At 43.8% G+C, this 18,305-nt stretch overlaps 1 protein-coding gene across 9 annotated transcripts in view; it reads right to left on the minus strand.

Moving 5' to 3' along the window:
* Positions 1 to 18,305, minus strand: part of PDZD2 (PDZ domain containing 2) — a 255,476-nt gene that overhangs the window by 19,255 nt on the left and 217,916 nt on the right. For 8 of the 9 annotated variants that reach the window (XM_043887462.1, XM_043887461.1, XM_043887458.1 and 5 more), the window contains 6 exons: positions 16,961 to 17,093; positions 11,618 to 11,699; positions 10,103 to 10,137; positions 8,773 to 8,917; positions 6,679 to 7,484; positions 2,748 to 2,892 (listed from right to left, as the gene is read on the minus strand). In XM_043887462.1, coding sequence (XP_043743397.1) covers positions 2,748 to 2,892; positions 6,679 to 7,484; positions 8,773 to 8,917; positions 10,103 to 10,137; positions 11,618 to 11,699; positions 16,961 to 17,093 — 1,346 coding nt within the window. The remainder of the gene's footprint in view (positions 1 to 2,747; positions 2,893 to 6,678; positions 7,485 to 8,772; positions 8,918 to 10,102; positions 10,138 to 11,617; positions 11,700 to 16,960; positions 17,094 to 18,305) is intronic. The other variant, XM_043887459.1, reaches the window with a different exon arrangement.

The following is an 18,305-nucleotide window of genomic DNA, read 5'->3' on the forward strand; positions in this document are numbered from 1 at the left end:
TTTGTAGAAAGACAACCCATGGCTTAAATGTAGGCCTGTTTTTGTCTCTAAAATTACAGAGTGTGCACATCGAACAAATGCCACCATGCTTTAGAGGCTCTAAAATAACTCAGCATAGATGGCAGGAGGACCTCTGCCTCTGCCCTTTCTGGTTATTTATAAGGACAAGGGGACACCAGAAATCCTGCACTTGGGTTTCTGTACACCATCTGCCCTCTGATGGCAAAAGCCACAGGAGTCAGCAGGCTGTTCTATTTGATTCCTTAGCTTTGGGTTGATTCTGCAGTCAATTCAGTCCCCTGCACATTACATGGGGGTTTAGCCTTGTGCCTTGGATTAGGAGTCACAGAGTAAAGTGAAAGAATCCCAGCAGGGAATTTGAGGGATTGACTACTCAGCTCAGGAGAGGAGGCTGATTCAGGGAGACGCGTGGCATGCTCCAGACAGATGGAAGCCTGCCCTGACCTCCAGCATGTCCTGACCAGGGTCAGGGGTGTGGGAGACTGAGGCAGTCAGATTATCCCGGGAAGCAGAGACAGAGGGCTGGCGGACTTGAGTGGGATTCTGGGGGGATCTCTGGAGCAGAAGCCAAGCAGGAGGAGAAAGGCAAGGAAGGAAAGAATCAAAGCAGAGAAGCCAGAGAGAGCGTGAACTCTCCGAGGTGCAGGGACAGATGCCGCCTGCCTGGAAGTGAAGTCCCTCCACATTCTGGGTCTGGAGAGCCACTCTGTCCTGGAGGCTCCTCCTCAAAAAGCCTGCACACACGTGGGCTAGTCTGTCCACTTCTGGCTCATGGCATCTTACAATAGGTGGGGGAACGGGCAGAGAAAAGAACATTAGATTTGCACTTCCTTATGAACTCTGGGTCTGAGTGAGGGTAGAACAAAAACCTCAGTCACAATGAAAGTTTTTGCTTTGAGAAGCGCGTCTCCCCGATGTTATAGTCATTCTGCATTTCCCATGCAGATCACCTAAACTGCATATGCCTTTCCCCGCTGAAGTTCCTAGATCAGTAGTTAAGAACTAGTAGGACTTGGCACTGTGCTAACAGTTTCTGGTGCACTTCATTTCCCTCCCAACACTGACCGTCTGCACTGGGATGGTGGGGAACTGAGGCACAGGGTGGTAAGCAGCCTATCCAGGGTCAGAGAGTTCGTGGCCAGGGGTCCCCCAAGGATGTGGACTCCGCAGCTCACGCTGACCACGTGGCCTCTGTGGGGACCACCTGACGGCAAGACCGGCTCATCAGGATACCCTCGGAGACCTGACAGCCTCCCCTGGCCCCCGCGGAAGGCCAGGGGCCCAACACATTCACACCCACCACCTCCTTTCCTCTGCTCAATTTTTTTTTTTAACTTTTTATTTTGTATTGGAGTATAGCCAATTAACAATGTTGTAATGGTTTCAGGTGGACAGCAAAGGGACTCAGACATACATATACATGGGTCCATTCTCCCCCAAACTCCCCTCCCATCCAGGCTGCCACATAACCCTGAGCAGAGTTCCCCGTGCTGTACTGTGGGACTGTGTTCTTATCCATTTTAAATATGGCGGTCAGTGAGTACTTGTCCATCCCACGCTCCCTAACCATCCCTTCTCCCCGTCCTCCCCCCCAGCAACCGTAACCTGCTCAATCTTTTGAACTCCCTTCAAGATGACTTTCCTGTTTCTGCTGCTGCCAACTAGGAGGCTTCCCTGGTGGCTCAGGTGATAAAGAATCTGTCTGCAATACAGGAGACCTGAGTTTGATTCCTAGGTCGGGAAGATCCCCTAGAGATGGGAATGGTAACCCACTCCAGTGTTTTTGCTTGGAAAATCCCATGGAGAGGAGCCTGGCGGGCTATGGTCCACAGGTTCGCAGAGCTGGACAAAACTGAGTGACTAAGCATGTACAGATGCAGGTGCCAGCTACAGGGAGAAGCAGCCACGACACCAAAGGAAGGGACGTGTGGCTGTTTTTCAGATTGATTCACTCGCTGAGCAAACCCTAAAATTTTGTTAGCAATTTGGCTTTTGTGCAAAGTGTGTAATGTAAAAAGGTTTTACTGATGGAGATTAAATTACATGGAAGCAGTCCATGATGTCACCTTTCAAAATATCCCTTCACTTGGAAAGCCCCCAAACGCCCAACAATGGGAAGCATACTGGCTCAATTATGGTGCCTTATGGGTTAGAAGGCCCAGCAGCCTTTACAACTGATGTCATGGGTGTAGAAGAGTGTGGCAGGCCTGGTGTAGCTTCCTAACCAGAGTAGGTTACAGGTGTGCGGATAACCTGACTTAGGGTTAGGGTTAGTGCTGAGGACGGCCTGCTGGGGCCAGCACAAGTCACACAGGCCTGGGAGCATCTTGCTGACCTCTTCAGGCTCCTCAGCTATTCTACAGATGCAATACATAAGAATTATTAATTTTTTGCTTCTTGGTGGAGGTTTTTCCCGCCATTTTTCAGTACATTTGATTTCACATAAACAGAGTGTTGAGTTTCTGAAGGGCAGGATATTCTTCTGTATCATCTTGTTCCTCATTCACTAAGGTACATGTCACAAAATGAGTAAAGGCTGGAGACTAGCTGAAGACAGATACCCATGAACTTTGGCCCAGTGATCTAGTAAAGTTGTTAAATGCAGGTAGCTTTTATCATTAGCCTATGAAGATCTCTCTCCCTCAAAATTTTCCCCATGTAACATTTTTATTATTTAACTTCTACTCTCCCATCCTAAAGCTTAGGAAGTGATAAAATAGTCTTACCTGTCCCGGGTTGTTGCCCCTGCTTGGATGTGGCTTCAGGTAGGTTCTCTGTGGGGTGGCTGGTGTCTGGGTGGGGCAGGGTACCACCTGGTCCCCAGTCAGTGGGGACTTGTCCATCTCCGACGGACAGCTTGTCCGGAGATTCCTGGCACAAGGACAACTGTGAGTCACTGTTAATGGCTTTCAAGGTTTTCTGCATCCTAATACATCATATACAGAGGAAAGCTGGTTTGGGAAAATTCAAGGAGCCCTAGACCAGAAGCCACAAGACCAGATTCTGGGTTTAAGGTCCAACTACAAATTTCACAGCCTGGTCACTCTTCCTAAGCATTAACTTTAAGATGTGGGTGATTAGTAGTAGTGGTGGTGGTGGTGTTAGTTGCTCAGTCGTGTCTGACTCTGCGACCCCATGGACGGTGGCCTGCCAGGCTCCTCTGTCCATGTGATTCTCCAGGCAAGAATACTGAAGCGGGTTGCCATTCCCTTCTCCAGGATGATTAGGAAAAGGCAAATCAAAACCACAATGAGATAGCATCTCAACCCCTCAGGATGGCTTCAATCAAGAAGACAAATAACAAGTGTTGTGGGGCTTGCCTGGTGGCTCAGTGGTAAAGAATCCACTTGCCAACACAGGAGACATAGGTATGCTCCCTGGTCCGGGAAGATCCCACAGGCCACGGAGCAACTCAGCCCGTGAGCCACAACTACGAGCCCAGGCTCCAGAGCCCGTGAGCAGTAACTACCGAGCACCTACGCTGCAACTCCTGAAGCCTGCCTGCCCTGGAGCCCATGTTCCGCAAGAAGAGAAGACACCACGATGAGAAGCCTGTGCACGACAACTAGAGAAAGCCCAGGTGCAACAATGAAGACCCACCATAGCCAAAAAATAAAATCAATCAATCAATCTTAAAAAAAAACCCAACATGCAGCATACAAAAGGCTACACACAGGTAAAGCATTACTGTTATACTATTGCACTGTGATATCCAAGACCCAAACCAGCTCCTCATTTTGGGAGTCATGGAGAGGAAGAATCTGAATAAATAAAATTAGCATTTAACGTTTCAAAACTGTACTTTAGCCAAGCGTCAATTACTTCATCTTCCTTTCTTCTAATACCTACTATGAAAGTTTTCTTTAAAATAACCTTGCTAAAATGTTAGATCAGATTTATTTGATATTTACCCTCTGAGTGAAGGAGTCATAAAGTGGCCCAAAGGTGGCAGCAGAGGAAAAAGAAGTGAAACAGATGATCATTTAGCTACTTTGGTTTAAAAAAAGAAAAAAAATCATTTAGTAAAATGTCAGTTATCTGCTGAGGGAACTCAACAGTGTTCAACTCAGTGAATTTCCTACTTACTAAGAAGGCATAAATGTGACATGAAAACAGGGGAGGAATCTGAAACTCAAGAGGTAGTGACTGTACCGAACTGTGAATGTGGCAAGTGCCACCCAACTCTACACTTTAAAACGCTTTGTTGTTCTGTCGCTAAGTCATGTCCAGCTCTTTGCGACCCCATGGACTACAGCATGCCAGAGGTCCCTTTCCTATACTGACTTTATGTTAAGTGAACTTCATCTCAGTTTTAAAAAGTATTAATAAAAACATTAAGAGACAATCTATTTTCCAAAAGAAAAATGTCTCATTTTTTAGTTTCCAATATAAAGGGTAAATACTTTATGGGCAACACATTCAATTTTCTTTCCCATATAGTATAAATAAAATTTGGGAATGAGAAATTTTACAAGATAAGCTGAACTTCTGTACAAAAATTTTAAAAGGTGTTCAAAGTTCTTACTGAGAATACTAATTCACAATTATAAGGCATTTTATTTTAATAGGTATAAGTTATTATAAAAAAGGTATCTGAGTAAAATCCATGATTTGGCTTTATATAGTTATTCAAAATTTGTAATACCCTTAAAAGGAAGAGGTTTACCCATTAGCTGAACATGACATTTTAAAATGCATGTACTGCTGCTGCTGCTGCTAAGTCGCTTCAGTTGTGTCCGACTCTGTGCAACCTCATAGACGGCAGCCCACCAGGCTCCTCTGTCCCTGGGAGTCTCCAGGCATGAATATTGGAGTGGGTTGCCATTTCCTTCTCCAATGCATGCATGCATGCATGCTAAGTCACTTCAGTCGTGTCCGACTCTGTGTGACCCTATGGACAGCAGCCCACCAGGCTCCTCTGTCCACAGGATTCTCTAGGCAAGAATACTGGAGGGGGTTGCCATTTCCTTCTCCAATACATGTACTAGTTGGAGGTAACAACAATTTTCAGAAGGAAAAAAAAGGTGTATGTTTCTACTACTTCTATAAGGTTAAAAACAAACCCTTCTGCTGAGATTAGCTTTTACAACTTTGTATTTTCTGCTTCTCTTTACATGTATTATATGTTTGACAAATCACTTGAAAACACATTTTTATAAATACAGGCATAAAAATTGCACTTCACAGATACTGCATGTTTTACAGGTTGACGGTCTGTGACAACCCTGCATTGAGTGGGTATGTTGGTACCATTTTTCCAACAGCATTTGTTCACTTCCGTCATATTTTGTGTCTCATATTTTGGTATTTCTCACAATATCTTACAAGTTTTCATTGTTACATTTGTTACGGTGATCTGTGATCTTTGATGTTACTGTTGCAAAAAGATTTACAATCCAAGGAAGGCTCAGTTAACATTTTTTAATAATATTTTTGAATTAACATATGTACATTTTTTTTAGAGACACAATGCTATTGCACAATTAATAGACTCCAGTATCGTGTAAACATAACTTTTATATGCACTGGGAAGCCAAACATTTGACTGACGTTATTGCGACATCAGCTTGATTGCAGTGGTCTGGAACCGAACCTGCATTATCTCAGAGGCATGCCTGGGCAGCCTTATAAGGCATCTCAGATTCTCTGCTCTGAGTGAAAGTATTTATGTTGAAGAGACTAAATAATGTTTGTTTCTCTTACCTTCTCCTTGCTAAAGTGGAGGTATATTAAATTTTTTAAAAACATGTGCAATTTGATATTCTGGGCCATTCTAACATACTGGTAAACAAGTAGAAACATAAACAATATTAACTTGCATTTACTGTGGTACATTATACGTTTCTCAGTGAATGCATGCCCATTACTTCATGTGATACAACAAGGGTAGGAGTAGCTGTAATTATACATCATCACTGTGGAAAGACTGAAAAAATAAGGATCAAGCAGAACCTTGACCGCCAGACATAAGCACTGTTAACCTGTATTTGACAGTCACTGTGACTGTGTGAGATGATCAGGGAAGACAGCAATATCCCTATTTTACAGTCCAGACAACTGCGGTTCAGAAAGATCAGTAGCTTGGCGAGTTATTGCCTAAGTGACCACCGACTAGTCAGTGGAGAAGCTGGTCCCAGACCCAGGGGTTTCCTGCATCTGCCTGGCACTGCCTTTCCATCATCAACCACAGGCCCCGTGTATGGGAAGAGAGAGATTATATCTTTCGGCCGAATGATCTCATGACTCAACACTTAAGCACCTCCCCCCACCAATCTGGTGATATATTACTAGGCTCCCAAGCAGTTCGTGTGTTGAGATGAATGACTCTATTGAAAGATGATTCTCCAATCATCATCCTTTCTTTCAGGAAGATTACCTTATGGTTTACATCAGCAGTCCCCAACTTTTTTGGCACCGGGGACCAGTTTTGTGGAAGATAATTTTTCCACAGACTGGCGTGGAGGGGGGGTGTGGTTTCAGGATGATTCAAATGCATGACATTTATTGTGCACTTTATTATTATTATTATTACATCAGCTCCACCTCAGATCATTAGGCATTAGATCCTGAAAGTTGCGGACCCCTGCTTTATAGCATGCTCCATACTCATTCATACAAGACTCACTGGATCCCAAGTAACTAAGAGAAATCAGTTACCTTCTCCACAGTTCCTCCTGGCTGATAACCAGGCACGGTCACTTGGACGGAACCATCCTGGACTTTCAGGTCTGGACTGCATGGGTCACTGGCTCCATCGCTCAGGTGTGCCGCTTCTGCGCTCCTAGACCTGGCCTCAGCCTCAGGCCTCTTGCGGTGTGGGCTGACCCTGGCCACGGGCTTGTGCCTGGACCCCAGGCTGTCGTTCTGCTGGAGGGAACTGGGGCTGTCTGTGCTCGCCGGACCCTGGGTGCCCGTCCCGGCTCTGCACTCCAGTTTGGGCGAACTCCTCGATCCTGACAGTTCCTTCCTCCCCGAGCAGCCAGGGCTACCCTTGGGGGCCTCTGATGGGACCAGCAGGCTGGCTGTGTGGGAAAGGGGGTCCCGCATGCCTCCTGGGAGGCTCTCCTGGAAGTCCAGTGAGCTGCCGAGGAGAGGCACCGAGGAGGCCTTGCTGACCAGTGTTTTCTTGGGGTGTTCCTCTCGGTGGACTCCTGTGACCTTGGAAGAGGCCACTGAAACATGTGTAGAGTCGTCCTCTGTGAGTGGCCTGCTGGGACCCGAGAGGGTCCCTGGGAGGGAAATACAGTCGCCTTCGCCATCAAACTCTTCCTCGTCGCTGGCGTCATCATCAAAGCAGCCCACCCTCCTCTGGCGCAGGAGGGGGTTCCGGAGGACCTCTGGGCTCCCGGGAAGACTGGCTTGCCTGGCAATTGTCACCTGCTTGTGGAAGGGCCCGGAGGCCCGCTGGCTTCCGAGACACACAAGGCTGTTGGCCCTGGCTTTTCCTGGCTCCTTGTGAGCTGCTGGCGTTGGGAGAAGAAAAGTCAAGTGAAATAGCTTCCCATCTGATGTGGTCTTTTAATTTAACGCCCCCCCCCCCCGCCCCCTTCTTTACACACGAGCATTTCCACGTTCACAGATGCTAGGTGCACGCCTTCCTGCCACTGGTCACTAGGCATAAACGATACGGTTTCTTGGGATTTTCTTAGAGAACCAACTTTCTCCTCTCCTCTGCCTACTGTTTTTTCATTTTTTCTAAACTTAACCTCTGGATTGTTCAACTTAAACATGTGTGCTACCTAGAGACAGAAGTGTGTAACTTGTCAACATCCATGATGTCTAACACGTTACTGGGTTCAACCTAAATGCTGCTCCAAATACTCCCCGGGGGAGGATGCCCGGGGATCAACGAGCCCTGCACACCTGGGCCTTTTTATCACCTGAGGTCCTTCCTTCTCTAGCAGGAGGGAGCCGGGCTTGATTAATGGGGGCGTGAGCGCAGAGAGTGTGGTGAGCTGAGCCTGAGACTACACATAATTTATAAACTCCAACCCGGGAAGGGAAGGAAAGCGTGGGAGCTCTGCAAACTTCGCATCTCGTTAAACGTAGTGAAAAATTACACGTGCTTCCGCCTTAGAGCGTTTCTATCAGAGCCTGGAGGAGGCACATGGGCTGCTCCAAACGAGCTAGACAGGTTCTCCTCTACCTCGTCTGAGACAGGGGATTTTCTTATTCAGACATTAGAAATGAGCAAAAGGAAACCACACTGGTGGGAGTGAGGAGTCAATGCAGTTCACATCAGGTCATTATTTCAGATTATATTGAGAAATAATCAATGAGGTCTTTTTAAAAAAAAAAAAAACAACAAAAAACCTATTTGATAACATCTGTCTCATATGTTCTAAATCATTCACTCACTGCTTTCTAAAAAGAATTAAGTTTAGGATCTAGTGAAGAATTTGGTTAGGATTCCTCTAAAACCTAAGGCCATCAGATTATCAGCCACGATTCAATGCCACAAATTCCAAGACTACACTGTATAAATAGCATCCCAAGGTGGGGGCAGTTTATCCTTCCACACTTGGGATACAGAACGTGCACCCAGCCTGTTGACAGCAGAAGTGGGGAGGCCGGTCACTAAGAATGCATTGCATTTTCCAAGATCAAACTCTGCCTTTCAGTCAGGGTAGAAAGGTGGCTCCTACTCAACCATGGGTGTGGTCTCCGGTTCTCTTTCCGCATCCCAGCACTGTGATGTATATACCACTGTGACGTATAAACCATCATGGAGTCGGAAGATTCAGGGCTTACGGGAGGTGCCGGGGGGCTCCGCAGAGTTGCCGCCGCTCCCTGGAGGGTCCTCGTCTTCGGAGCCGGCCACCATGAAGTCAGACAGCGGGCCTGGGGCATCGTGAGCGAAGTACTGGGAGAGTTCAGATTCAGAAAGCAGGGAGTCCTGTTGAAGAAGGCAGTGCTAGATGAGGAAGACACGCCAGAGTGGATCATTTTAAACAGTAATTGTGTCCCATCTTCCCGAAAGCACTTTGTTCTCATCTGCGGTCACTCAAAACAGCTGTGATAGTCAACGCCCACCTCCATTTACTTTAGGATCGCTAAATTAAACAATGAATGAATTAAAAGGCAATTGCTGCCAGACAATGTTTTTAAGAAATACGTTTTTGGCTGTGATCAGAAAAACCACAGCAGCAATGCGTCAACCATCCCAGGAAGAAGACTAGTGGACGAGACAGGAGGAGGAATTCCAAGCCACTGGTTCAGCCTACCGATGAAACAACAAAACAGGCAAGTTTGACTCTTGTTCTCTGATCCACTGGGTTTTTGAAACAGCCAGCTAAGAAAGATTCCTTAAAGTTGCAGATGCCCTCCCCAAACTGGCCCAGGCCCCTTTTATTAAAAAAAGGCCGGGGGGGGGAGCAGTTATTTTTCAAACTGTAGCTCAGTTCTTTTATTTTGTTGTTTTGTTCTTTTCCTGGATGAATATTTAATAAAAGAAACTCACATTTATATACTTGTTCTCAAATGGACATTTCTGCTGTTTGCTGTGTAAAATGGCCAAGATGACTCATGGGCAGAAATACAGGTTGGACCCTGTGGTTTGATTTATGGGCTCCAGAACAAAGGTTCATCTAGTCAAAGCTCTGGTTTTTCCAACAGTCATGTACGGATGTGAGAGCTGGACTATAAAGAAAGCTGAGTGCCAAAGAATTGATGCTTTTGAACTGTAGTGTTGGAGAAGACTCTTGAGAGTCCCTTGGACAGCAAGGAGATCCAACCAGTCCATCCTAAAGGAAATCAATCCTGAATATTCATTGGAAGGACTGATGCTGAAGCTGAAACTCCAATACTTGGGCCACCTGATGCGAAGAACTGACTCATGTGAAAAGACCCTGACCCTGGGAAAGATTGAAGGAGGAGGAGAAGGGGACGACAGAGGATGAGATGGTTGGATGGCATCACCGACTCAATGGACATGAGTTTGAGTGGGCTCCGGGAGTTGGTGATGGACAGGGAGGCCTGGCGTGCTGCAGTCCATGGTGCTGCAAAGAGTCAGACACGACTGAGCGGCTGAACTGAACTGAACCAGTTAGGCAAGGCAGCAAAGTGCCTTGTCTTGACTCACCTTTTTTGCAAAAGAAGGACTCTTCAAGGGGGTACCTGTTGGGGGAAAAATTTACCATACTGTAAAAACAATGAAGTTCAAATCCTTAAAAATAGGCTCACCTTCTTAACAGGAAAAGGAGGAGCCAGACATATTAAACAAAACCCTCTCTGCTCAGTAGGCACGGAGGGACCACGTGTGTGGGAATGGAAGTGCATGCAGTCTATTGGGTACCCGTCCCACCTCCCAAGATTCTCCTCAAGCTTCAAGCCCTCAGATGCTACTGACTCCATGGTGATCCTATTAATAGTTGGAAGTAACTTCCTCTGCATTTCAGAAGTACTTTATACTGCCCATATACCAATTTCCATATGCATAATATAATTTAATTAGAAGTGGATGCCTGTTCTCTTCTTCCTTGACTATTTACCTATCACTGATCGGGCCCTGCAGGGCTTAGCACTAGGATCCGGGAAGTGTTCAGTGATATATGGATATCACTGATAAATGGATTGAAGGATGAATGAAGAAAGGAACAGCACTCAAAAAACTCATGAAAGAAAGAGGGAGAGGGCTGAATATCTATCATAGTTTTTAGTTGAAGGACAAAAAAGACTTAGCATGGAGATTTTAAATTATATTCCATGAACAAAAAGATTTTGAGTTTCAGGATCATAGCTTAGTAAAATCTTTTATAAATGGCTGAGTGAATATATTGGGATTATGAGAGGACAGCCTTCAGACAGCTCAGGAGAATGAGTGAGTTGAATAAACAGTCCATTATGGCTGTGCCCACTTTCAATATATTAATTATGGATGCAAATAATTAGGGTACTTCTTGGTTGCCAAAAAACCATACACCTTCCTTTTCCTTTGACAACCAGTAACTCACATCTCAGTTTCCTCCTGACATCAGTCTTAACATCAGTAATATCTCGAGTTCAGATACATCAGCAGAGTCCCTTGAGGTTCCCACTCTACAAGAAACATTACTTTTCCAACTTGGTACAAAGTTTCATGTTTTAAATTCATGTGCAATTCTTACTAGGGCAATCCTCCTGACAGAACTTTCCACTTAAGGAGGAGGAAAATCATGATTTTTGCAACCTGTTACCTTTCAGTTGAAACTTTTGATTCATATAAAGAAATCCCAGGTTTTTGGCTGGATTGTACCCCGTGCCTACCGAAACAACTGGTAATTTGGTAGCGCTTCATTTCTACTTGGAATGAAGTAGAATTCATGTTCTACTTAACATGAATTGTACATAAACACCTGAAATGTTGCTAACTCATTTTTGCAAATTATCTTAAAGCAGTAGAAAAAGCGTGCATGGCTGGAGCTTTAATACAGCACGTTAAATAACTGTAGAAATCAAAAGCAGCCGCTAAGGGAAAGCATGGAATCTCTTTGACAGCTACTTCTGCCAAACCCGGTAATTACCAAGACTCCAATAATACTGCGCGGGGGAGTGCCCCCAGGGGGAATGTAATGAGAGACTCTTCTGAATGTTGAATGAAGATGTGCAGTTACAGTACCTAAGCCAGGAGAGGAACTGGCCTCTTTGCTCTCCTGATAAGTGCTGCGTGCTATCACTTCATCCATTTCCTGCTCGGAAACCTGATTGTCAGCAGAAAGCACAAATTAGACGGTTTTATTTATTTATTTTTCCCCAATAAAAGTAGCCAGGACCAGAGTCAGAGGCTGAGCTCAGATAAAGAGGAAAATTGCAAGACCAAAGACTATGACCACCCTCTGAAGCAATAAACCAGGGCATATGACTAGTTATTATATCCATTAACAGCTATGTTAGTGGATTGCTTCAAACACTGGATTCAAAACCAGACCTTCAGTTGATACTCAAGCTCATGAACAAAAGCACTCAATGCTGGTTACCAACAACATGGCTGACTTGTACCTCTCTCTGGAACACTCACTTCTCATTCTTTTTTTCCCTAAACTTAAAAATTTCAAAAAAAAAAAAAAATTCAAACTTACAAATTTGCAAGAATAGCACCAGGATAGTATACTCTTCAACTAGACTCAGTTTTTTTTTCTTTAAACATTCCACATTCACACTAGTGCTTTATCTTCTCACTCACACACAACTTTTTACTAAACCATTTGGGAGTTAGTACCAGACATGATGACCCTTCACCTGTAAATAATTTAGTAAGTATCTCCTGAAAACAAGGACATTCTCTTAAATAATCTTGGTACTATTATCAAGTTCAGCAAATTTAACATTGATAAAAACGATAGTTGAATATACATTTCACATTCCTAAGACTATCCTTCAGAAACGCTACTCAAAGTATGTCTTGAGGCTGGAAATAATTCACAGAAAGTTTAATGCCAGCCGGAGAGGAGATAAGGATTTTCCCTGAGAATGCAAATCAATACTCAGCTGCTTTCATCAACGTCTCGCGAGGTTTAAATGTCAAATGAAGTAAATAGTGTGCACAGTGATGTGACCGATTTATATTCTGGAGCAAGCTCCTTATCTGCGATGGGCCTTAGTGGACCGTCACCAACTTCTCTGCCTAGTAATGCTTTAGAGGAAAGGTTTTTTTGGGGGAGGGGTGTATTGGGCTATCCAGAATTCAAAATCCTGTCTATTTAGTCTCCTTTATATGTCTATTTATAATCCAAAATAATTCTGAGCCTTTGTCTTTCATGATATTGATAATTTGAAAGAAACTAGGCCAATCCAAACCCTCAGTTACAAGCTGTCCAACAGTTTCTTCATGCTTAGATTTAGATGATACCTTTGGGGGCAGAAAAACTACAGAATTATAAAAACAGTTTCTTTTTCGGTACATCACAGGATCAGTGTGTTTTGTAACTGATGACGACTCTGACCACTTGTTTAGGGTTTCAGCAGATTTCTCCACAGGATTTGTTGTGTTGTTGCCATTAATGAGTAATCTGGCAGGAGACAGTTTGAGACTGTTTTATCTTGCTTCCCAATATATTTCCACTCAATGGTTTTAGCATCATTGATTATTCTTGCTGAATCAGTTATTATAATGAAGTTTTCAAAAATAGTGAATTTATAATTCTCTTTTCCTTCTATATTTATTGGTGGCATGGTAAACTCATTGATTCCTCCACGCCCCCCTCCCACTCCACCAACAGTTGTTATCCATAACTGTAATTATTCATGGGAAGGTTTTAATTTTTTAAAATTTTCTTAATTTTTTTGTTTTTTTTGGACTGTGCCACATGGCATGCAGGATCTTAGTTCCCCAACCAGGGATCGAACCTATACCTTCTGCAGTGGAAGCAGAGTCTTAACCAATGGACCACCAGGGAAGTCCTGCATGGGAAGGTTTTTAAAAAGCCTGATACATGATGAACTATGAGATTATTTTAAAAGCAACTACAGGACTTATACAGTTTTTTTTAAGAGGTAAAAATATTTTAAATGTAGGATAGGAATTCTGTGTATTAAAATAACATTTAGAATAAATAATATTTAGATAAGCACAGCAATCTGCCTTAAGAAGTAAATGAACATTTCTATACAGGATTCAGCATTATACTTTAACCTAACACATCAACCATCATCACATCAGGGCCTTTATGTAATAGTTTCTAATAGTTTTCACAGGAAATAAAACATGTACACACATGCACGCAGACATACATGCATACTCCCACACATACCTTCATAAACCAAAGAGTAATTCTGTATAAATGAGCCATTAAAAATGGCTGCAGATTTTTCTTGACATTAGACTTTGAATATTTGCAATTATTTTTGAGTGGGAGAAAAATGGTTGGGGTTTAAAACAAGTGAAAGATTTCCTGGATAACTGTAATCACACTGAAAGCCCCAGTGTCAATTAATAATGGACCTCTATTACTTTCTTCTACTTAATGTCAGCTAGAATCTGCCACACGAGCAGGTCCAAATCTTAGCTTGTCTAGACCTGGAGAGTTTGAATATTCCAATTGGGCGGCCACTGCTTCAGTCTTTATGAGAAACAGAAGAAAAGAAAATCCTCGTGGTATTTCTCTTGGAACAACATGAAAACTGAGGAAGCACATACATTTAGTATCAAAATGTACCATTGGCATGAAATGTTGGGATAAGTGGTACAAAAATACATTAAATGTAAAATGGAATCTTGACCAAAAGGAAAATATAGTATGATGTTACAACTAAGAACACTACGTTTACCTAGGAGGAAACACGAATCCAGTCAAACAAATACTGAAATTTGGTTTCTTGAACGTATCTCCAGCACCATCCTGATGACCATTTTACCACGGCTAGAAACACGAGTCAACCCGTATGTTCCACGGAATCATAGACCACCAGTTGACCAGGATTGTTATGCTTTGCACTGGAATGCCATTTTGATGTTTGATTGTACTGGCAAATTAGGCAGATGCTTTGGGGTGAGATTAGGCTGACCAACAAATCACGACCTGTGTGAGGCTGGAATGGATTTTGAAGTCAGGCATGCCTTGAAGCCAATAACTGCAAACCATGGAGAACTTAATTTTCTCTAATGTTGCTGAGGGATGGGCTGGGTCAGCAGTCATAGCTTGTTGGACTGTTTCCTAAGGTGAGAGGAGTGTGGCCATGAGGGTGTTGGAATCCAAGGGAGAACCCTAGAGGGAGAGAGTTGAGACTGTGAGGCAAAGCAGGGTTGAAAGTGTCCCAGAGAGAGCTAGGGGGACAGCAGGGGGACACAGGAGAGCAGATTCCGAGGGAAATGCAGGACTATAGAACAGAAAGGAGAACCACAGGCAATGACAAGGAAAACAAATAGGAAAAGGTGGAAGCCGGATTTGATTTTCTATGAATGATATTTATTCAAGTAGCTTTTATGTAAGACATTTTTAAGAATTCTTGTAGGAGTTTCCTGGGTGGTCCAGTGGTTGGGACCTCACCTTCTGGTGAGGGGGAGGGTGTGTGTGTGTGTGTGTGTGTGTGTGTGTGTGTGTGTGTGTGTGTGTGTGTGTGTGTGTGTGTGTGTGTGTGTGTGTGTGTGTGTGTGTGTGTGTGTGTGTGTGTGTGTGTGTGTAGGGCGTGTGTGTGTGTGTGTGTGTAGGGCGTGTGTGTGTGTGTGTGTGTGTGTGGAGGGCGTGTGTGTGTGTGTGTGTGTGGAGGGCGTGTGTGTGTGTGGAGGGCGTGTGTGTGTGTGTAGGGCGTGTGTGTGTGTGTGTGGAGGGCGTGTGTGTGTGTGTGTATGTGTGTGTAGGGCGTGTGTGTGTGTGTGTGTGTGTGTGGAGGGCGTGTGTGTGTGTGTGTAGGTTCGAACCCTGGTTGGGGTGCTAAGATCCCACATGCCTCTAGGCCAAAAAAACAGAAGCAATATTGTAACTACTTCAATAAGACTTTTAAAAAAAAAAAAAACTTGAAGACAAGTGAAAACAACCTGGGGGGTGGGGGAAGTAGCGGGGCTGAGTTTGAACCAGCAATCAATGTCCAAGCAGCTTGACTGACATTTCTGTCCCAAAGCAAGGCACAGTCACAGCTTTGCAGTGGGAAACTGGACGGTGAGCACTTCCCAGGTGGCGCTAGTGGTTAAAGGACCTGCTGCCAATGCAAGAGATGTAGGAGACGTGGGTTCGATCCCTGGGTTAGGAAGATCCCCTGAAGGAAGGCACGGAACCCACTCTAATGTTCTTGCCTGGACAGTCTCACGGACAGAGGAGCCTGGTGGGCGGCAGTCCGTGGGGTCGCAGAGTCAGACGTGACTGAAGTGACTTAGCATGCTCAGCATGCAACTGGACGAATAACAAATGAACACTGCTGAGACAGTGAAAATGACCCCATAAAGTTACTGAAGAAATTTCAGGTGTGGCACATGGGAGAGCCTCCCAGGTCTCTTGGTACAAACTTCTTACTTGTCAACTAGCATAAGAGTCCATCCAGTGTAGCAGCCTGGGACCACTAAGGATGTAATCAAATAACTCTATGAATAATATCAAGGGGGTAGTAGCCACATGACAGGCATGGGAAGAGTTAATGGTCTAAATGAGCATTCTGAGTTGTTGAAAGGTCAGATTTTGTAGGGGGGAGAAAAAAAGATTACCATGTTGAGACAAGCTGATTTAAGAGTTACCTGGAGTACTTAAAAACCACCAAAAACAGTTCTCAAAATGGGTTGAGTTGAACTTGCTAAAGTGTCCTGTGGTTAGCTTAAAAAATTAAAAGCAGTCGTCTAAGGAGAAGAGATACAACCAAGTAAACGGCATGCATGCATGCTAAGTCACTTCAGTCATGTCCAACTCTGCAACCCCATAGACTGTAGCCCACCTCTGTCCTCTGTCCTTGGGATTTCCCAGGCAAGAATGCTGGAATGGGTTGCCATTACCTTCTCCAAAGTAAACAGCAGAGGTCCCCAATACAGGGGCTATGATTATCTGCAAGTTAATATGGGGAACCAGGGTGACACTGATGCTGAAAGAAAATTAGTGGGCTCTTAAGCATTAATTTCACAAGTATTTTGCTCAGGTCAAGGATGGCCTGGACAGAGCATCAACTTCAATGCTTTCTGATTTTCTGGATGCAGAAACCTGAAAAGGCTAAGTATCTCACCAGAGATCAAACAGCCAGTAGGGGTTACTCAGAACCCTACCTTCCATACTTAGCACTCCCACCTTCCACTAAATTCACCAGTAACATTGTCAACATTTTCTAATAAAATGTTCTGTGTGTAAAGATGAAGAAGTCCAGATCAATAATTCATTTCCTAAGCGTTATCAGTTACCTTGGTCACTGGGTGGCCACAAGCTGATTCCCATCCCCAGCTGGGTGAACGGTCTCATCAAAGAGTCTGCATGGTCATAGGAACATGTGTGCCATTGCTACTGGACAAACAGCTGTCTTCTCATACTTAGGACAGCGTGAGATACTTCACCTTTGGATTAGGGTGCCGGCCGATGACCAGGCGAACAGGTCCTGGGGGGCATTTGCTCAAGATGGCGTGGACTTTGCTTAAAGCAGCATGGCGGACATTGACGGAGTTCACTTCCAGGATTTGATCTCCGCGGCTAGGGAGGATAACATGATCAACTCTCCGCAATAACAGTTAGCTTTTTACAAGACTTCCTTCTGGGAGTGGTTTATATAATACGAAATCTTTTCTGAATACTTTTAAGAAGCAAATGATATCCTTGCATCTTTGAATACATATAAAAAAGCAAAACCCTCATAAACACATTAGGTTTTAAACTGACAAAGACCATTATGGGTGTCTACCTGCATTTTCAGAAGTAGTAAAGTTAAAACTGATAATAAGGACAACAATGAAGGTTACTATTACTTGAACACGTATTGTAGGCCAAGTACTATAAAAAGAAATTTATGTAACAATGCTTTGACTAGGTATTATTATTCCTATTATGTGGATAAGGCCACAGGCTCAGAGAGGTCACCCAGATGTCACACACTGCTGAACTCAGGTTTGCCTACCTTTTGCTCATCAAGTGATAGTCCCTCGACCACCATCAGTTTCTTTTCCCCTACCATATTGAAATGATTATTGTAATATAATTTAAGAAGGAAATATCTGAAGCTCAAAGGTTACCCAATAATTTGTAAAAACGTTTCAGATTTGAACAAATGAGAAATTGGGGACAAGATGCCCATTTTGACTTGAAATTATAGGGAGAGAACTCAGTATGAGAAAACAAAGAGTCTTTATGTGGGGTTTGAAGAATGGTCATTTGGCAGGCTCGAGACATATGGAACCATTCAAGAAAGAAACATCATCTTGGGATGTCATTAAAGGATTTTTTTCCTTGGGTTCTAAAAGTATATTTTCTTTAATGTACTTTGGATGATTTGCTAAATTTTTTTTCGATATGGAAATTCACTCTGATGATTAACTAAAAACATAATCTATTAACAGGGCCTCAAAATGGCAACCTCAAGGAATGTCATTTTGATAATTCCTCAGCTGCTCAAGGACTTAAAAACTTAAGAGGGGAGAAAGATGATACTGTTTGCACAGTGCTTCATGAAATACGTGTACATTCTTGTGAAGTTTAGGTGGGCACAGACCCACTGCAATTACTATATAATAGAACACCGAAACCTCTCTTGTATAAACAGAATACCCAAGCTACAACTCAACTAGCCGAATTGAGAAATCAGACACGCAGTGATTTCAGACAGTAAGCATCTAGACATCACGTCTCAAAAAGGAATGAAACAACAGGAAAGGTTCGGGTGATTGTACTTAATAATAAAGGCCTCCTGTT

The sequence above is a fragment of the Cervus elaphus genome, chromosome 25, assembly GCF_910594005.1.
Source record: "Cervus elaphus chromosome 25, mCerEla1.1, whole genome shotgun sequence".
NCBI lineage: Eukaryota > Metazoa > Chordata > Mammalia > Artiodactyla > Cervidae > Cervus > Cervus elaphus.